The sequence below is a fragment of the Rhamphochromis sp. 'chilingali' genome (genome assembly GCF_963969265.1).
Source record: "Rhamphochromis sp. 'chilingali' genome assembly, chromosome: 9".
Lineage (NCBI taxonomy): Eukaryota > Metazoa > Chordata > Actinopteri > Cichliformes > Cichlidae > Rhamphochromis > Rhamphochromis sp. 'chilingali'.
The window spans coordinates 36,954,405-36,975,755 of NC_137936.1; the positions used below are offsets into that span (position 1 = coordinate 36,954,405).

Here is a 21,351-nt window from a genome sequence, read left to right on the forward strand (position 1 = left end):
AGAAAATGGATGGATGGACTCGTCCTGTTAGACCATAAGTCTCTTTTTCATATGTGGTGGACAGAAAATGACAAATGTCTGTTAAATCCTTGGCCATTTAATGTTTTAAATGAAAAAAAAAATTGTAAAGCATTCATTTCAGTGTGACTGTGAGAACACTGGAAACTGTGGTTCCTGTGGTTTAACTATAGCCAGAGAGAGATCCAAAAAAGTTCAGAAAATAAACAGTTCCGGAAGTCTCTGTCTCTGCACCTGAGATCTGTGAAATTGGTGGTCTCTTTCAAAAAGCAGCTAAAAACGCCTCTTTTAAAACTTGCTTTTAGTAATTGTTTGTTTGAACGATTTTGATAAGGATTTTGGAAGGGACTCAGGCGCAGGCCAGGTTTTTCTGTTATGCAAAAGACAGTGCGTTTATTTACAGTGAACACAATCACCAAGTGGCTATATACAATGTGCAGGGGAAAGGGGTCCAGGTCGCCAGGGTCCGTGGGGAAACAGGGTTAGGGGAAAAGGTGCTCCACACTCTCTGTACAAAAGCTCCAAGTCCTCCTCCTCTGCCACTCCTCTCGTAATCAGGTTCCATAAACGATCTACACACAAAAGGTCAGGTTAGTGAGATCATCACAAAAGCTTTAAAGATTCAGGTTTACAGATGCACAAGTTGACTGATAGCTCAACGATCCAGCGAAGACTGGCGCAGATCCGCCATCTTAAGCAGTACTGATCGCACCGGGCGATCCGCAGTAACTCGCTAACGGAGATTTGCCGCGTTAATGTGGTTATGGCGTTAACGTAATTTAACGAGATTAACACTGCCAGCACTAGTTTGAATGTTTTAACATTTTGGTTGTGAAGCATTTGTGATATTTATCTTGATAGGTGCGACCTAAATAAAAATTTTACTTTGAATGTCTCACCCATCTAGTTTATCACCTACGTCTGTGCCACAGTGCATCCACAGTGGTTGTGGGGGTTAAAGCAAAAGTTTATTCACACCGACTTAAAAGAAACAGCTTACATTTAACAGTTCTACTAGACAGACAGCAATTAGCAGTGCAATAGATAACAGCAGTCAAGTCATCCATCCAGCTAGACCCGCCCCTGCACAGTTACCAGCTGTCAGCTACAAAGGATCCTGGTGTTATTTGTCTCTCAGAAATAGTTCATAACTTCCCTTCAACTTGACATTGTTTATCTTTTCTTGTCTTTTGGTTTCTGTTTCTGTGTTCCATAGTTGCTGTCTCCCCTAGTCAAGTCCACGTCTGTTATGTTTCCTGATTTACTTTGAAAGTCTGTGTCCTATGTCACTGTATTGAGTTTTGCTTCCTCTTGGTCTTGTCATGTCAAATTACTCCCAGCTGTGCTCTCCTCCTGTGTAGCATTCCCCTCGTTATCGCTCAATGTATTTAAGCCCTGTGTTTCTCTTTGTCAGTGTCACGTCTTCTGTGATCCATCCCTGAGGTCAGGTTAACTGTTTTTCAGGATTTCATGCAGGTCATGGTCAAGTTAGCGAATTCATGTATTTCATAGTTTTTTCCATCCACCTGCACAAGTCTTGTCATTTCTAGTGTTTTCCAGTTTAGGTTTTGGTGATGTGATTGTTAGGGACAGTAGAGAATGACAGGAAAGCGGGGAGAGAGAGGGGGGGGGACATGCATCAAAAAGGCGCAGGCCGGCCTGCTCCTCCAACTGAGCTTAACCTGTGCTTAGAAATTATATTCTCTGTTAACTGTAGCTTGGATCAAAGGGGATCAAACGCTAGCTTATTTTGATAAACAACATTTTTATATGCAAAACTCGAGTGGCATTACGGGTGGCAAGAGATTATTTTAGGGTGGCACATGCCATAGCAATTTACATAGCATACTGCGTAAAATCAGTACATTTGAATGAGGTATCAGTGAGTTAACCCCTAAAGGGTGATAACTTAATATTGCGTTGCTTAATATAATTTCAAAGGCCATAATTTAATCTAAAAATTAGATTTGCTGAAGTAACTGTGATATCATTTGGGTTAAAAAAGTGTTTTTGTGCATTTTTATTCTGCACTTAAGTTCAGTAAATTTTCCATTCTTATGCTAAAAAGTTGTCTGGGTCGATTCTTTCGTTGGTGTCTAAACTGCAGGAAAGGGGTTTACTGTTAGTTTCTCTGATTCCTGTCTATATAAGAACTATTGTGGTATCTGTTCTACACTGTAAAATCTAATGAGTTCCCAGAACTAAAAAAAACTATACAAACTCGTTGCCTGAAAAAATTGAGTAAAGCTTACTTACTGTCCCGTTTAGTTCTTTAGCCATCAGAATTATTGTGTGAAGGCCAAGAAACATGCCCAACGGATTTAATTTACCAAGTGCATCATTATGGCCTTACCGTATTGGTCCATTTGACTGACCTTTGTTATTATTATTTATTTATGTGACGTCATTTCCAGAGTAAAACTGCAAAGGATTGTAGGTACAAGTGGTGAGCTAGAATGGCAAGAAGCGGTTGTATTATTAACTGCCATAGCCGGTCGCATGATTTGAACCTAATTTGTTGCGCTATGCTGCTTTATTTACTGTGGCTTTGCGGGCTAATGTTGGTTGTGTTTTGTAGGTAAACTAGCCAACAAAATGCTGGAATGCGATCCAGACTGGGCACCCTCTATCAACCTGGGTCATACCGGGTTTAAAACTGCTACCACAGATTTGATCGGTTAAGAGGTAGACCGATATCAAACAGTCACGAAAAGTCCTGCATTCCTTTTCATTCCATTTCTCCCTATTTTAATATCCTATGATATGATGGATATATTTCATGATATTTTCACAGAACATCATTCCACGGTTTTCTAATGGGTATTTCTGAAGACAATTTTTGTGACTGGTAAACTTACCTTTGTACAGACGACGGTCTTATGTTCTACTCTGAAGATTTCAAGGTCCTGTACCCATCCTTCAGTAAACTGGACCTGGGCTTGTTGCAGGGATCTGAAGTTACCAAACACTTCGTGAGTGTATGCACTCAAACTTAGGCCCATATAATTAATGAGCGTGATGAAAGCTGGGCAACACGCTAACGTCCTTGCGCCACTCTGTATGCTTGCATGGGTCTAACTCTTTCACTCCTTTGATATTTTCCTCACACTTTTTTTTTTCCTTTTCATCAAGCCTGTCTTTGTACGGACCTGCCGTGTTCTCCTTCGTTTTGTACATAACTGTTTTTGGGACAAATAAAATGCAAGTAGGGATTAAAACCACAGAATTAATGGTTACCAGTGTTGGAAATGCTAGAACTTGATGCAGTGTTTTGATTTTGCTGCCACTCGTACCTACAATGCAATGCTCGAAAGTCACATGGTCTGTCGATTTCTATATGTCTCGGTTGGTGAGGCAAGCAGTGTGAGGTTATTAAGAAGGACCCAAGATGCAGGCACAGACTTTGATGCGATGAGTGACACGAGGTGAAAATACAGACTGACACTGACTCACAAGCTATAACCTAAACTGGGAAAATCTAACGAATGAAACTGAAACCGTGGGCAGCACGGTGGTTAGCACTGTTGCCGCACAGCAAGAAGGTCCTGAGTTCAATTCCACCATCAGGCCGGGGTCTTTCTGTGTGGAGTTTGCATGTTCTCCCCGTGTTTGCGTGGGTTCCCTCTGGGTACTCCTCCCACTGTCCAAAGACATGCAGCTTGTGGGGATAGGTTAATTGGATAATCCAAATTGTCACTAGGTGTGAATGTGCAAGTGAATGTGAGTGTGAATGGTTGTCTGTCTCTGTGTGTTGGCGCTGTGACAGACTGGCAACCTGTCCAGGGTGTACCCCGCCTCTCGCCCTATGGCAGCTGGGATAGGCTCCAGCGCCCCCCGCGACCCTGAAAAGGATAAGAGGAAGCGAATGGATGGATGAAACTGAAAACTAAACTCATGGGAAGACATGCAGGGACAAAACAGAAAGAAGCGCAAAGGAAACAGACAGACCCGTGACGAGCACAAGAGGACACACACTATAAATACACACAGAGGGACACGCAGCTGAACTGAATTTACATGAGGAGACAGAACTTAGAGACACGACATTGACAGAACAAGGGGAAACACACGGGCAGGGATGACTAAACACTACGCCGAGGAAGAACAGGACCCAAAACCATAGCCAGAATACATAGTAATAATAATAACAAACACAAAATGCTGGGTTAAATAACCCAGGACAATGAAACAATAAACACGACACCACAGCAATAATAGATAACTAACTAACATTTAATACTAAATATTCAATGTTATTTTGTAGCATGTAAGACCGACAGCGCACAATGGGCTTTGAGGGAGCAGCCAAGAAAGATATAGTTTGTGTCTGTGCGCACCCATGTGTGCACCTGTGTGCATACAAAAGGTTTCTCCATGTAACGATCTGCTAGAAGGCGTGGGGAGCCACAGCCCCGCCCCCCAAACATGCTCTATACCGCACCTCCAGAGAGGTGATGGTGCCTAGACCCAGGAGATGTTACCCTTTTTCCTTGGGTGGAGACAAGCAGACTACCCCAGGTCCGGCAGCAGCAGGGAGGCCCTGCATCCAGACCCCGATCCGGTGGAGATGAAGCCAGCTGCAGAGGTGTGCAGGTGGATAGCGAATGAGCAACAGCTTCTAACTTTTCACTAGTACTCATTTATTTAGAATATCAAAAATAAGAGTGCTACCTCTACCACACATTACTTGAGAGCCCACTAGTCCGCATACACACGGAAGAATCCATTACAGAGATGATACAAAGAAGAACAAAAACAGGGGTGACACACCAGTTATGAGACCGGAGGCGCCACCATGCGGCGCTACACTGCATTACAACAGCAACTGCTACATGCTGCGTGCTGTTCTAAAGTGCATTTAAAACAACACTTATATTAATATTACACTGTATGCAATTAAAAAAAAACAATTAAATAAACTTCATGTAATCAGCCCAACTTTTATTTTTCAAATGCAAAAAAGTATATCAGCCAACATACTGGACACCGTTCTGCTGAACAACAAGCAATTATATTGCCATCATTGTTGTAATCTTACAGCAAAACAAAGTCTCCGATTTAAGATATAATTGCAAATGTAATTGCAGAAGAAAGTTTTTAACATTGTCCCAATTTCCCTTAAGTACAGTGGCAGTGGATGTGGGTTGGAGATGCAATGACCTTGAACATGCAGGTGACCATCTTCCCTGACCAACCATCTGTGACAGAGGACTCATCCTTCCTGGTGTCCTCTAAGCAAACCATCATATTTTAGAGCACTAACTTATTTGCTGTCTAAAACATTTTGTCTGCATTTGCTATAGAACAGAAAGACAATTCAGACAATCTCAGGCTCCCTCCCCATCCGAGAGCTGACATTCAATGTCCCGTTTGTCAGTCTGCATAGCCCTGACCACCAGTCAACACACAATAATGTCATGAAAGCATATTTTTAAAGAGGCTATGCAAACATGGGCAATAACTTTTCATTCTGATGATCTGCAGAATAATTTGGCTATAATCATTGGCTTCCTGTTAAATCCAGAATTGACTTCAAAATCCTGCTCCTCACATACAAGGTCTTAAATAATCAGGCCCCATCTTATCTTAATGACCTTGTAGTACCATATCACCCTATTAGAGCACTTCGCTCTCGCTCTGCAGGCCTACTTGTTGTTCCTAGAGTATTTAAAAGTAGAATGGGAGGCAGAGCCTTCAGTTTTCAGGCCCCTCTTCTGTGGAACCAGCTTCCAGTTTGGATTCGGGAGACAGACACTATCTCTACTTTCAAGATTAGGCTTCAAACTTTCCTTTTTGCTAAAGCATATAGTTAGGGCTGGACCAGGTGACCCTGAATCCTCCCTTAGTTATGCTGCAATAGACGTAGGCTGCCGGGGGATTCCCATGATGCATTGAGTTTTTCCTCTCCAGTCACCTTTCTCACTCACTATGTGTTAACAGACCTCTCTGCATTGAATCATATCTGTTATTAACCTCTGTCTCTCTTCCACAGCATGTCTTTATCCTGTCTTCCTTCTCTCAGCCCAACTGGTCGCAGCAGATGGCCCCGCCCCTCCCTGAGCCTGGTTCTGCTGGAGGTTTCTTCCTGTTAAAAGGGAGTTTTTCCTTCCCACTGTCACCAAACTGCTTGCTCATAGGGGGTCATATGATTGGTGGGTTTTTCTCTGTATCTATAAAGCGCCTTGAGGCGACTTTTGTTGTGATTTGGTGCTATATAAATAAAATTGAATTGAATAATTTGGGCACAAATCAAAATTTAATGTTCAAAAACTTGTGGACTTCACTATATACAGTTTAGACAGTTTGGAAAACCAAAAATACATACCACTCAGTTGATGTCTTTCTGTCTAACAGCTTATTTTCTAGACTTGTAAGAGTTTGATGTAATGTGGGGAGTGCTGGTCCTGAGCCTCAAAGACAGTAAGAAGCAAACAGAGGGAAAGAAAACCCTGAAAATTTTTTAGAACCTGTTTTGATCTTTAATGGCTGTGCAACTGTTATAACTAGGGTGGGTTTCAATTATCCATTTTCTGATTAAAATCTATTTCAGCTTGAATAACACAATATCGATTCATGAAATCCTGAATCAATTTTTAAATATAAATGTATTTCACCAGAAACGAAGGAATCTCAGGTTAAAGCTTTCATTTCGTCAACCACCAAAAAGCTAAAACAGTAAATGAGAGCAGGTAGACAAATTCCACACAAAGACGTAAACACAAAGCACAGACCCGATGCATCAGAATCTGTGAGGTGTCGGCTTTCTCACCCAACGGCACAAACATGGACACGCCGCTAGGGCTGAAAGCCGACAGCTCACAGATTCTGAAGCTGCAGATTTTGTCACTCTCCAACTGAAGTTTACTGAACCAGGAGCAAGAGAAGATCAAAAGTACGCTTCATATTTCTTAAACATCGTCATGAATTCTCCCTTACCGTTGCTGTTTTGCTTCCACCACAATAAAATCACTTCCTGCAAAGCTCTGTCTCTCTCAAGAACAGTTTCCCATCTCAAATTTCAGTTTTCTGCATTATTCGTGTCACGGGTTGCCGGGGCGAGCCGTATGAATTTAACAAAGGACCCAAGATGTGGATATGCAGTGAAGTGAGAGGGCTTTATTGACACAGAACCCGAGTGATAACAAACAAAAGGTGAGTGTGGCGAAAAACAGAACTTAGAAATAAACTACACTGGGAAAACTAAAACCTAAACAACAAATCTGAACACGAGAGAAAGCAATTTGCAGGGAGAGTTCACAGGATGACGGAGGGAGATTCACTGACAAGAAAACCCCAAATAACACAGACGAACCAGCAACTAACAGATGCAAACACGGGGTTTAAATACACAGAAGGATAACAAGGGAATGAGACACAAAAGGAGGGCACAGCTGGGAGTACTCAGGCATAACGAGACAGGGAAAAAGTAAACTGAACACACTGAGATCAGACACACACAGACTCAGAGACGCGAGCTAACACAGAGACCTTAATACACAAAAGGGGATACACAGGCAAAGATGACACCAAACAGAGGGAACACAAACTAAACCCAGGGAACCCAAAACACAACAGTCATAATACATAAAACTATCAAAAGTAAAAGTACAAAAACCAAAAACGCTGGGTCACCGACCCAGGACCATGACAATTCGCTTGCTTATTATGTGACAGTCTACCGTTGTGTACAGTGCTGTCAGATGATGGTTTTTTTTCAGTTCAACACTGAAGAAATGAAGAAGAAACTTTTGAAATTATGCCAAATTGCAATACGCAAATATTTGTGTCTCTAATAAAACCTCACTTCACTTCAGCAGCATCAGATTCATGATTCATGGTCTTCTTCCATTTTTGTTCTACTGCAGAATATTTTTAATGTTTATGGCCAGGAAAATCTCCTTCATGTTTTTCTGTGTTTTATCCTCAGTTACTTTGACTAAATGGCATCTGCTGTGATGCTCACACCGCTGACGAAGTATCACGAGTCTCAGTATTGATAACTGATCAGAATTATAATATTTCTGACTGTCTGAGGCAAAATTTCCCCAATTAAAATCTAATCTAATCACCGGTACCAGTCTGTGAGTCGTTTGGTACCGGGCCGCGAGAGTTGAGGCTCGGGTGTGAAATGTGTGGTTTTCAGGGTTTTTATTGGTTTTTAGCGTTATTTTGTTATTTTTATTGTTAACTCGGTTTTCCTGGGTCTTTTCACGTGTGTTATGAATAAATCTTTTTTTTTTTCGGTACCGGTACTAGTTTTATTTTGTTGTATTTATCCGCGACACCTTAAAGGCCGGTCCGTGAAAATATTGTTGGGCATAAACCGGTCTGTGGCGCAAAAAGGTTGGGGACCGCTGACTTAACAGGCCACTAATCTGGTTTATGCCTTTGGACTTTAGCTGTCTTTTGTTTGAAATTCATTACTGTTAGTGGGAAAGGGGTGCACATATAACAGATAGTAATAACGAAGTACTTACTGTAGAAAGTTTCAAAACCACACTTCCCTAGGAAGTGGTTAAAAGTCATGTGTTATAAATGTATAAACACATGACTCAAAAGGACTGACCCCTCGGTCTCAAGCTGACAGGTCAAGCCTTTCACCACCGAGATGTTTGCTCTGCAACAATTTGTGGTCGTTCATATGCTGACATTCCTCGGGCAAAATGGTAAGTTGCACCATGAATACTCTTCTCCAGCCTGCATGTGGAATATTAATATTTTTAATTAAATTCTTTTCCTCCTACTTCCATTAGTCCTTGGAAGTAAAATTATAGATGGGAAAATAGCCCCAGACAACGAAATGCTGTATATGGCATCAGTGCAGGATCACGGAGGAAACCATGTTTGTGGAGGATTTCTTGTTTCTGAGGACTTTGTAATGACTGCTGCACACTGTGACCTGTAAGTAATCACCTCTTTGAGGAAATTCCTGATTAGGAAAACAAATGATTGCCTTAAAATGTCCTATGCTTCTCTATCTATCTATCTATCTATCTATCTATCTATCTATCTATCTATCTATCTATCTATCTATCTATCTATCTATCTATCTATCTATCTATCTATCTATCTATCTATCTATCTATCTATCTATCTATCTATCTATCTATCTATCTATCTATCTATCTATCTATCTATCTATCTATCTGTCTGTATATATATATATGTATATATATATACTGTATGTGTGTGTTTGTGAGTATATGTATCTAATGATCATAATAATATAATAATTCTGATACCATCTGAATTATTGCAACAATCGTGCTAAGAACCTTGAAGTAACTGTTGTAGTGAATAAATAAAATTGAATTTAATAAAAAAGAAATTTATCATTTAGTTTTTGTTCATCTTGTTGTGCATGCAACTGCAGAAAATCTAATTCTGATGATCTCAGAATTATATCTTATTCAGGGATCTTAAACGTGTAGTTCTCGGTAACCACAACCTCAAGAAGGCTGATAAGAAAATGAAGATTGCCAAGAAATGCAAACACCCAGATTATAAGAATGTTGGCCATGGATATGACATCATGCTCCTAGAAGTAAGGCTTTTTGTCTTTTTTTGTCTTTTTTATTTTCTTAAATCACATAAGAATTTTTAAATTTTTGAGTGTTCTATTTTGCAAGCTGCTCATTTAAAACAAGGCATTTCTAGTTAAAGTATGAAGTACTTAAAAAAAAGATAAAAGATAAATGTTCTCTATTGCTGTTACATGGTTTTCACTCATTTATAATCTTTACTCTTTAATTCTGTGCCTCTAGCTGTCTAGACCTGTCCGACCAAGCAAAAGAATTCAATTCATTCGACTTCCCTTATGTGAAATGACATTAAAGGAAAATGAGAAGTGCCAAGTGGCTGGATGGGGTAAGATAAACACTTACGGTAGTGTTGTTGACGACCTGAGAGTGGTGAATGTGTCGGTCATCAGCCCACAAGTCTGCCAGAATGCTTGGGCTCAAAAGGTTCCTGGATACAATCTTCCTCCCAATATTATCTGTGCAGGTGGATACAACACAACAAAAGGATTCTGTCAGGTACCTTTTCTGTCCTTTCCTTGAAAAGTCATTGCTAACTGCTCTGTTGTTGAGAAATATATGAGCACTCTGCATTAAGTATCACATGAACAAAGTAAATACTTCCTCCTCACAGGGTGATTCTGGTGGCCCTCTGGTCTGCAAGGGAATGGCTGTCGGTATTGTTTCTTTCAACAAAAGCATTCCAAGAACCGAGCTGGGAAATTGTAACTATCCGGATGTCCCCAATGTCTATACGGACATCTCAAAATACCTTAACTGGATCACGAAGATTCTCAAGGGAAAAAATTACAAAAAGCTTTGCGTCAGCACACTGTAAGTGTTTACAGGAAGCTGTGCCTCTGTCAGCTTTTGCTCTCAATGCAGAATAAAGAAAATGTTTGAACAGTATTGTCTCTGTGCATGAAAAATATTTTATTATGACTTCAAAAACATGTCTATAAAACATTGATATCAGTTTGCCATGGAAAATGAATTCATGCAATACTAATATTTGTAAACAAATTTTTCATTGCTACAGTACATTCATCCTGATTTGTCGAGTACTATAAATACTAGAGACTAACAGAAGGTGTTTTGGTATCACAGAGAACCACCTGATGTGGTCTAATAAATCAAACAAACAGAAGCTTTGACATTTTAATACTATCTGCTCTAACTACAGTAACTCTACTTTTTTAAATTAATAGTAAGATCATGAACATTGAACATCCTGACGTCTTCTCTTGGTTGGTGTGTTGGATGCCCGCCCTCGCTTCCTTTTTGTTCTCACATTCTTCTTCTTCTGTTGTCTGTCTGGTTCATCTTTTTTCTTCTTCGGTGCTCCCGCTCGCTTGGGCGCCATCTTTGGTGACCCTGCTGGTTTGGTCTGTTTCACTGTTGTTTAATATTAGAAGAAGGAAATGTAAAATCTGCTCTCAGAAGCATCCAGGATACAACACTGCAGAACATGTTTGCTATAAATTTGTTACTATTAGTGTATTTCAGTTAAAATGAGATATGTCACATCACTTTGATTCCGAAACAAGCAGCAACTCTGCATAATTAATTAGAATGTAACTGAACTGAGATCAGCCCTGAGATTCATGAGGTATTTGCTCCTTTATAAAATTCATTTTTATTAAACCATCTCAGACACCTTTCTTCTGAGACTGTTCTTCCCCAGATGTCATCTCTGTCCCGTCAGGCACAGCCATCCTTTTCTGTCTTCCTGCTCTGGTCTTCAGCTCCACCTCCACGGGGTAATGGTCACTGATGCTGAGTGCCTTAGAGAGTAAATATAGTTGAACGACAACACTGATGCTGTCCTTTAAAATGATGTCAACTGTCAAATCATTTCTATCTTTCGGTTTAGACAAACACATAAGTGAGTCTCACCTCCTCATCAGTCAGCTTAAACTCTTGCTGGAAGTTGAAAGACTTGGCCGAGTTGGGGACGATGGCGTTCGACATGGTCTCTCCATACACAACAATTCTGTTTGAGGAAGAGGAGACACATAAAAAAAAATTAAGAACTTCTTTCTGTACACTTTACAGTGTGAAGCTCCAATAATTTTATCCCTTTATTTTTCTTTCAGTTTGAAATTCCCTAATGTCCCTAACATTAGACGTTAGCTGTGAGAGGCACTCTGTTTAATAATAAAAAAAAGGCCTGTCGGCCATGTTGCAGAGGCTTTGTTGTCGCTCAGCTCACAAAAATACACAAATAGTGCTTCCCCACAAAGTAAACTGTACAGACATCAATCAGTGATTCATGAATATTTTCCTATGTGAATTAGTTCGTCTGTTTCTTTCTCCTGGTTTTTGCTTCAGTGGTGCAGATTTCTGTCTTAAAAGAAAGTCGTCACTCCGTCCACTTTACCTCGACTTGTGTCCTTATATGGAGAATTGTGTTGTGATAGTGCAGATAGTATGAAGAGTAATATACTCACTAATTTTCATTAATATTATTTCTTGTAGAAGTATCTTCCTCTTTTTGAGCTCTCACATGTTCAAACTGCTGCTTTCAGGCAGGCGTTACAGACGCTGTTTACTAAACATGCTGCCACCACAGAGACAGTTTTTCCCCCCACGCTGTCACTCTGATGAACGCTGAAATAACCCGCTGCTTTTTATGTATGTGTGTGTTTGTGTGTGTACATATATAAACACACACATTTCTTTCACAGCATGAAGAGAGAAAAGTGAACCGGAGTCAAATTCCTTGTTTGTTTGCACAAACTTGGCCAAATAAAAATGAGTCTTTAGTTTCCTCCTATGTCATTATCATGTGTGTCACCTGTCGTAGGTGTTATCATTGTTGTTGCTAGCTGTGGTGTCGACATCGTCATCAATGAGCCAATCGTAGGACGGAGAGCAGATGCGGATCTTTTCCTTCTTCTTCTTGGAGAGATATCGTCCGTCTGCATTAAAGTCCCCCAAAATCATAATGTTCTACAAAAGAAATGAAAATGTCGACAGAGAGCAGAACTCACTTAATACAATGACAGATTCATTAAATAACAGCACCAAGGTTTATGTGGTGTCATATATTTATTATTATTGCATAATTCTGTGAGGAGCTGGCAGAACAATAACTGAATACCACTCTCTGTGGTTTACTGCAAATTACTTCACTGTAAGAGGCCAATTGAAAGGCACAGAAACAGGATACGATGAATCAGGAACTTTATGCATTTGTGTATTTAAAGCTGTTTTTTTTTTCAACTCCGCTGTTATCAGTTTGTTTACATGAAAGACAAAATCAAATAGTTAAAATATAATCTGATTCTGATTCACTATGTGATTAAAAAAAAGATAATATTAACATATAATATAATAATAAAAAGATATATTTTAAAAATTTGTCTTGCTCACTTTCAAACTCCAATGTTTCCTGCATAGCTTATCTTCAAGATGGTTTTTGGTCTGTGATGCTTTATCAAACCCAGACAGAATTTACATGTAATTAACATGCAAAACATCTATAAAATGTAATACAGTAAATGCATGCATGAAGTTTAAGTTTTTATATATATATATGTAACCAAGCTAAGATCCTGTGGGACTTCCAGATACAGACGGACAAAATGGTGGTGGCTAACCAACCGGACATAGTGGTGGTAGACAAACAGAAGAAGACGGCCGTAGTGATCGATGTAGAGGTTCCCAATGACAGCAACATCAGAAAGAAGGAACACGAGAAGCTGGAGAAATACCAAGGGCTCAGAGAGGAGCTCGAGAGGATGTGGAGTGTGTGTGTTCACACAATTTTTATAATAAAATAATTTATTAATGTATGCATTTCAATATTTTGCTACCGCTGAAGGAAAAAATAATCTCATCTACAACTCAACAAATTACTATGATCAAACCACGAAGCAACCAAAATCTAAAGAAGGTGTCTCAGAGAGGAGAGAAACACAGGAACTAAACTCTTAGTGCTCTTGTCTCAAACTTACATCATTTTTCCATTTCTTCCTGATGTCTTCAACCACATCGTGCAGCTCGTCCAGCTCCTTCAGAGTGTCTTCTGGCTTTGTGTGCACAGGGATCAGGACCAGATCTTGTACAACTGAAAGAGTTCACAAGCAAAGAGGCCTCAATACAAAGTACACCTGAATAGAGTAAATATTACAAATTCACAGTGTCAGTTTAGTCTTTCCATAAACACGGTTCAGGGGTCCTGTTCAGTGGCTCAACTTAGCCCAGGTGAGGACAAGTGGCAGCAAGCCCTCAAACATCCTTCAGCAATTCCGGGCCAACCTCATCTACCCCAGGGGCCCTGCCACCAAGGAGTTGTTTAACTGCCACAGTCACCTCACCCCCCAGTGATGGACAAGTCGTCCCCCTCATCCCCACACTCTGCTTGGTGACAGAAGACGTGTCAGTGGGAATATGGAGATCCTCAGAGTGTTTCTGCCACAACCCGACAGTATCCTCAGTTGACGTTAGAAGCACTTCCCCACCAGAGAGGCGACATTCCATGTCCCAGTCGTTAGTCTCGGTGTCACGATCCTGGGTCTTATGACCCAGTGTTTTGAGCTTTAGTTCATTTTGATGTTGATAGTATGTTTAAGCTCTTTAGGCCTCCTATGTTCATTTGCTTATTAGTTCCCCCTTGTGTTTCCAACCCATGTTAAGTCTCCCCTGCTCTTCATGTGTTTCATGTCTGTGTCTTACGTTGTCAAGTTCTGGTTGTCATGTCTGCGTCTCATTATGTTTCCTATTTTATTTTGAAGAGATCTTGTGTTTTTATATTATGGTTTATGTTTTGAGTCCTTTGTTGTTCTTTTTCTTGTTTCCCTAGGTCTCAGTTATGGTTATCATAGGTTTAGTTCTTTGGCTTTGTAATATGGCTTCCCTGTGTTCCATGTTGTGTCTACTGTGACGTTTGTTCTATGTTCTGTCTCCCCAGTTGCTGTTAAGTTTACATGTCTAGAGTTCAGTCAGTGTGTTTCCTGTTTTACTTTGAAGGTCCATGTCTCATGTCAGTGTTTCTAGTTTTGCTTCCCTTGTCTCGTCCAGCCTGATTACTCCCAGCTGTGCTCTCCTTCTGTGTCTTGTTCCCTCGTGTATTTGAGCCCTGTGTTTCTCCTTGTCAGTGTCGTAGTCTCCCTCATGGCTGTGTTTCCCTGTGTGTTAGTTATCCATGTCCCAGTTTGGTTTTCCATGCCATTCTGCAATAAAGCAGCTTTTTGAGTTTAATTTCGTTGTCGTGAGTTTTGCGTTTGGGTCCTTCTCCTGCCTGTACACAGCCGAAACATGACACTCGGTAGCTGGGGATTGATCTGCCAGGGTGCTTGTGCTCCTGGACTCAACACAGCACACACTGCATCCAACCCCTACAACTGCTGGTGGTGGACCAACAGGAGGGTGGGCTCATGTCCCCTGTTCGGGCTGTCCCCGGCTGTGCCCCATGAACTAAGGCCCAGCAGCCAGGCGCTCACCCTTAGGCCTGGTTCCAGGGAGGGACCCGGTAACTCTATCCTGGGCAAAATGAACTGTTTCCTATATTTTATACTCATAGGGGCTTTTAAATCACCCAAGACGAATTTGCCATCATAGAAAACCCACAACAACAGAGTCCTCAGGATCCCTGGGATACACAAACCCTCCACAGCGATTTGTTTTGCATTTCATTTTTCTGACAAAGACATTTCATTTAATTTCTGACATTATTTCCATGTAAGCTAGTTATTGAGAGATTTTCTGTAATTCCTAAAACTATAATTTCAATACTGTGAGAAGTCAGCTAAAGTGTCAGCTCAAATCAAAAAGATGCATATGTTCCAGCTTACAGTTCATGTTATGCACTACCTAAAATATGATTTCTGTAGAAATGTATGTGAAATATGTGTTAGTGTGCTACTGACTATATTCATGCAAAGAAAATGTGGATGAGGTGGTACTGTTTGTAACTGAAACTCAGTACAGATGACTGAAGACAAGAGCAGCATGCTGCTTCTTCATCTTGCCTCACAAACTCTCTATTTAAAGGCTCAACACTGATTAGTATGAATTATGAAACTGATAAAATAAAAGGATTTGTCATCAAAACTGGAGTACAAATAAGCAGTAGGGTTAAACAAAAGTTTTAAAATGTAGAACTGCAGTGTTTGGCACTTCCACTTGTTTTGTTTTGTAACCTAAAGCGTTACTGAAACACAGTAAAAAGCACAAACCTGTAGTTGGACAATCAAACCGCAGGATGAAGGGCTCTCTGGCAAAGGCATCTTCATCTCCAGCCTGATTATCTTCATACTGGTGTGAGTCCTTCAGCGTCACTTCATCTGGTCTGAGAGATAAACACAAATAGTCAGACATCAGTGTGTCTGGCCATGAATCTCACAAATTAAAGTCTGATTAATAACCACTGAGATGTTGTATTCGAGTGAACTTAGACTCACACACCTGTAGAAACAGACATACTGCTCCTTGTAGGTGTCTCGTCCCAGTTGTTTGCTGGCAGTTTTTTTGTAGGGGTGTTTTCTGTTAGTGCCGAGGAAAACAGAAGCAACTTAAACATGCAGTTTTCTACATAGAAATGTTGTAAATAAAATAATTAAATACACACACTATCACTGCAGGGAACTCACTCAGTTTTGTTGAGTTCTTGAAGTAACGTTTCCATGGCTTTGCCGCTCTTATCCACCACCTCCAGCAGGACAATCACACTGTACCGAGATATGATCTGGAGGAAACACATCATTTAAGTGTTACACATTTTGTCATTGATGTTGTATTTAAAGCTTTCTGTTGTAAAGGTAAAATTATTATCACCTTGGTGAGGTGTTTGACGACAGACTTGTCATGGACTTTCTTATGTCCCAGGTTCTTGCCATTAAAGGCTGCTATCTTCATTCTGACTTGATTCTGCAAGAGATCAACTCTGTTTTAGACGACCAACACACAGTGTGTGACGTATTGTTCAAACGTCTGCTGAATCAAAACAGAGGAAGAAAATGGAGAAGCGTGGCAGAAAAAAGAAGAAACCAAAGCAAAGGGAAGAAAGAGAAACTAAAACTTAAACACTGAAAAAACTGTGGTTGGTTGTATTGCGACATGTATATTCTAAAATATGTCTCTGATCACTTTAAAGCTACAATTTCCCAGGTGAAGGCCTGAGAAATTGCAGCTTTTATTGAAAATGGAGAAGTTCCAGGGAGTCCAGTTCCTCTAATGCGGTTTATCATTGCAGTAACATTTGGCACATGAAAGGTTTTTTTGACCTTGGGTAAGAATTCCCAATAATAAGTTTATATTAAATGTATGTTTAATCCTAAATAAAGGTTTCAGAGAGCAGGGATAATTTATGTTTTAAATGTTACACTTGTCCTTTACCAGAGATGTGGAAGTGTGCCTTTGTACTCCCACCACTGAAAGGTGGTGATTCTTCAATGGTTAATAATAATTACAGTCCAATTTCCAAACTCTGTCTTAGCTAAGGTTGGTTAATAATCAACCTTTGTTATCGGGAGTAAAATAGTATTTTATCTCCTTTCCAATCTAGAGTTAGGAAACTGCACAGTTCTGTCACAGCTTCCCTAAAATTTCTCAATGACCCCCATGAAGCCTCGGACGCAAATAAGTACTGTGCAGCTCTTTTTATTGATCTATTCAAAGCTTTTAAACAGTTGACTATAGAATTTTACGTCAGAGATAACTGGAAATTGGACTTTCAAACAAAGCAGTTGCAGCTCAGTGGTCTCTCTTCCAGTTTTTTTTTTTAAATGTCACTAATGGAGTCCCGTAGGGTTCTGTCCTGGGGCCTACATTATTTACATAGAAAATACTACTATTTACTATGTAAACAGTGTGAGACAAAATCTAGATGCCTGTTCATTTTTATGCACATGATACAATTACTTATTGTTGTGCTCTTTTAAATAAAGGGGGAAAAAAGTCAAGCTGTTCTCAAACAGAAAGAGGGTGCCGGCAGTACTTCCTTCTCTTGTATCTGCTCAAGGCATTTCTACTGAAACTGTGGCCTCATACAAATACCTAGGTATTGTGATTGATTGATTGATTGATTGATTGATTGATTGATTGATTGATTGATTGATTGATTGATTGATTGATTGAATTGTGCCTGAGTCTCTCCTTTAAGCCACACATTGACGATCTTTTAAAGAAACTGAGGCTGCAGTTGGGGTTCGTTTTCAAAAACAGATCATGTTTCTTTTTCACAGCCACAAAAAGGCTTGCTGCCACTTTTTTACCCATCCTGGATTACAGTGATATAATTTATATGACTGTCTCTGCTCACTCTCTTCATCTGTTGGATTCTGTCTATCATGGGTCACTATTTTTTATAACTGTCTGTAAACCTTTAACGCAACACTGTACTTTATTGTCTGGTAGACTGGTCCTCATTGGTCTTATGCAGGATGGTTCATCAGTATCATTTTATCATTTTATTGGTATCAGAGTACATGTTATGCAAAAGGTTTAGTCATAGACTGCGGTCTCAGGCATCATTACAGAAAGCATTCTCCTTTTCTGCCCCGACTTCTTGGAATTCATTGCAGAAGGATTTGAAGCTCTCTCAATTGATTTGACTTGCAAAAGACGTACAAATGTTTTGGTGATATCGTCTCTGGGGACTTGTTCTTGTTTTGTACTTTAGACATATTTAGCCATTTTATTGTTTGTTTTATTATTTACTTATGTCTTTTTTATTGTTGTAACTGTATCTGTATCTGTAACATGCAACTTCTTTCGGTGCTTTGCTACTGGAAACTGAATTTCCTGGAGGAACCCACCCGAGGGATTAATAAAGTTTCATCTAATCTAATCTAATTTTAATATGTTTGTCTGCAACAGGTCTCTCTTGTAAATGAGACATTGAGTCTCAATGGGACTACCTGTATGAATAAAGGTGAATAAAAAATAAAACTGATCAGTCAAAGTGCTTTTAACTACAAGTCACACACACACACAGGTGAATGGAGAACATTCAAACCTCACACAGAAAAGCCACAGCTTGAATTTGAATTGCCACGGTACTGGATCACGGACCAAGTGCTTTGTATTTATTGGTGAACTGATAATTCTAAATATAATTATTATGATTTATGGTTTTCTGTTACATCTTTAGTCCTTGGATTGCGGTTTCTGTTTTGTATCATCTTTGTGCTTCAGGTTCCTATGTTCCCATGTCTTAGTGTCTAGTCTGTGTCTTGGTGCTTTGTCTTTGTTCCCTGTTTTACTTTGGTAGTCCTTGTCCCATGTTTATGGTTTCAGTTCTGCTCCCCTGTGTCTCGTCATGAGTGCATTTCCCTCCTGTCTCCCATTCCCTGATTACGCTAGTATGTGTTTAAGCCCTGTGTTTTTCCCTGTCGTTGTCGCGTCCTCTGCGTTAGTTGTGTTTTCCTCAGTCGTCATGTTTTGTCAGGTTATGTCATGCCAAATCATGAACTCCCAGTTTAGATCATACTTCCTAGTTTGAATTTTGTTTTAGTGCTCATGTAAAGTTTGTTTTCTGCCAGTGAATAAATATTACCGCCTTGAGTTAAATATTCCATCTCTGAGTCCTGCGCGTGGGTCCAACCAGCCACACAGCTCAGCGTGACATGAACCAGGAAACCTCTTGCTGTGTGGTGACAATCGTAACCACTCCACCATCCTGTTCTAGTGTCTGGGTCATGGCAGCTTCTCTCTAGGCACGCTCTGACCTCGGTATGACCTCTGTATGATGTGTGCCATATATGACCACTCCTATGCTACTTTACTATAAAAATCTTTTGAGATTCCCAAATAATCCTGTCTCCATGGGAACCTAGACAAATATGGCGAGAACAAAGACAGCTCAAGTGACAGTGTCAAGATGGCATCAAGATCCCCAAAAACCAACATTTTCCCTGATTTGACCAATACTAAACTCCACCTGTCTAATTCATCAGCAGGTTTTAGCAGCAAAATTAGCTCAATGTAGCAAAAGTAATAGATTGAAGCTCAGAAATAGTTTATTAGTAATGAGGCATATTATTATATGTAGTATTCCAAACTAAGATAATGGCATGTTTGCTGTTTAAAACATTTTTATCCGCGCAGAATAATTGATGTATATTTTTCTTAAAAATATAGAAATACAAGGAAGTTAAAAAAAACCCTTATATTTAGTTCCTTGTTTTATTTCACTTGAATTAAAACTTTTTAAATAAGGGATTCTTTGAATGGCCACTAAGTAGAGATATAACTCTATAGATATAACAGCTCTTTGTTCATTCGCTGACATTGTAGGTTTTCAAACATTACAAATGAGCACAAACAGAAGTATTTGGGTTTCATTTTGACTCCCCTTATAATGAATGCAAAACATATTTTACTCATTTTTTTAAAGTGAGGAATTCTAACTAACGCAGATGACCATTTAGTTTTATAAAAGTAAGAAAACTAAAAATGTAAAAATAATACTCACGAGTGTGGGTAAAACAGCAGAATGAAAAATGAAAGAAGCGGCTAATCTGCCAGCAAACAGACTGAAGCTGACTTTTGCAGAAACAAACTGGACCAGGAAGTTCTTAACCATACACACACACACTACATATACAGCATATGCAAAACCACACCACGCCTATCTGTGTCTGTTTCCTGTGTTTGCATACAGCTGAGGGGTTTATCATCAACCCGCAGCACTCTGCTGCAGTCATGGGAAAACGTTTACCTTCAGTTAACCTAAAATACCCGTTTCATGTTCACTGGCTGGTAGACACCAATAGAGGGCGCCCTGTAGTCATCAGAGATACAGGCCTCCAGCCCAAGGAGGAAAAAGGGAATCTTGTATTGTGCAGTGCCAAGAACTGTAGTTCTTTTTGTGACCACTTGAAGTTGGATTCAAAAGGAGGTCAATCACCAGACTTGAGTGTTTAAAAGAAACAATTTTTTTTCCAGGCTGTAAGAAAAAAAAAAAGCAAACATCCTGAATTAAACCAAAAAGGTTTAGTCTTTAAGGCTATTTAACCAAGTCATAACGTCATAACAGCTGTACAAGGGAAGAACCACAGTGGATTTTACTAAGGTTTAACTTTATGCACGTGGCTGCTTTGACTGACAGCTACCCTGACAGTAGCTCCTGCACCCAGTCAATGTTTGTTGGCCTCACCTCCACTAATATGATTTACTGGATGTTACGCAGAGAGGTGTGGTGAGGAAAACATCAGACATCATTCTGCCTTAACTGAAGTATTTCTGTATGTGCAATCTTTTGCACATACAGACAGCAACTTCTCAAAATGGCCCCCTATCCATTTCTTTCCAGCTTTGAATACTCTAGAGACCACGCCTTCTCAATCCAGACTGGCCTATAAAAGAGCTGCAACTGAGGCGGGCCTTCTCCTTACAAGGAAAACAAGATGGCCACCACAGAGGCAACCTGAGAACACCTTGCCACATTAGTGCTTCCCAACATTACCCACTACCCCTTATGGGTAATGTTTGTATTCATGCTTGTATTCAAAAGGTTCCTTCATGTAACGATCTGCTAGAGGGTGTGGGGAGTCATAGCCCCGTCCTCCAGGGTATGAAGCAGGTATGGAGGAGATCCAGGCTCCAGACATCCAGAGACCCTCAGAGCACAAAAGACCAAGGAAGACCAACAGAGGGGCAACCAGAGTGGACCGAGCCCCAGAGGCCAAGGGCACCCCAGCCCCGAAGGAGCCCGACCGAGCCACAGGTGCCAGGCCCTGACAAGCAGCCACCAGGAGTGAGCCGGTGCATACCTGAGCGTTGATGTCTTTTAGAGTTTTTTTTATTGTGGAAAAACAAAATGCAAAAATTAATAATCTTTCAAACCAGATTTAATTCTTTCAGATTA

The 21,351-nt window shown here is 40.1% G+C and overlaps 2 protein-coding genes across 2 annotated transcripts; one reads left to right on the forward strand and one right to left on the reverse strand.

The window, feature by feature from the left end:
- Positions 1 to 8,588: 8,588 nt before the first annotated feature.
- LOC308403078 (granzyme B-like) lies at positions 8,589 to 10,374 on the forward strand (the record flags this gene model as incomplete). The annotated part of the gene is made up of 5 exons (XM_080892331.1): positions 8,589 to 8,684; positions 8,772 to 8,919; positions 9,433 to 9,562; positions 9,783 to 10,055; positions 10,171 to 10,374. The coding sequence occupies exons 1-5, from the start codon at positions 8,627 to 8,629 to the stop codon at positions 10,372 to 10,374; spliced, it is 813 nt and encodes a 270-aa protein (XP_080748457.1). The 5' UTR covers positions 8,589 to 8,626.
- A 119-nt stretch (positions 10,375 to 10,493) lies between these two features.
- Positions 10,494 to 20,060, reverse strand: LOC308402506 (deoxyribonuclease-1-like). The gene is made up of 10 exons (XM_080891409.1): positions 19,957 to 20,060; positions 16,317 to 16,409; positions 16,133 to 16,227; positions 15,948 to 16,025; positions 15,719 to 15,831; positions 13,496 to 13,608; positions 12,334 to 12,488; positions 11,433 to 11,529; positions 11,194 to 11,320; positions 10,494 to 10,931 (listed from the first exon to the last, which is right to left on the reverse strand). Exons 2-10 carry the CDS (start codon positions 16,395 to 16,397, stop codon positions 10,750 to 10,752), a joined length of 1,041 nt encoding a protein of 346 aa, XP_080747535.1. The 5' UTR covers positions 16,398 to 16,409; positions 19,957 to 20,060; the 3' UTR covers positions 10,494 to 10,749.
- Positions 20,061 to 21,351: the final 1,291 nt, after the last annotated feature.

What these genes read in the sequence shown, in the direction of transcription:
- LOC308402506 (XM_080891409.1), bottom strand. Translation starts at nt 16,397, where the DNA reads ATGAAGATAGCAGCCTTTAATGGCAAGAACCTGGGACATAAGAAAGTC. An exon ending in AATGATAACACCTACGACAG is followed by an intron (nt 11,530 to 12,333) that starts GTGACACACATG and finishes TTCCTCAAACAG; the next exon opens with AATTGTTGTGTATGGAGAGA. An exon ending in TTAAGCTGACTGATGAGGAG is followed by an intron (nt 11,321 to 11,432) that starts GTGAGACTCACT and finishes TTACTCTCTAAG; the next exon opens with GCACTCAGCATCAGTGACCA.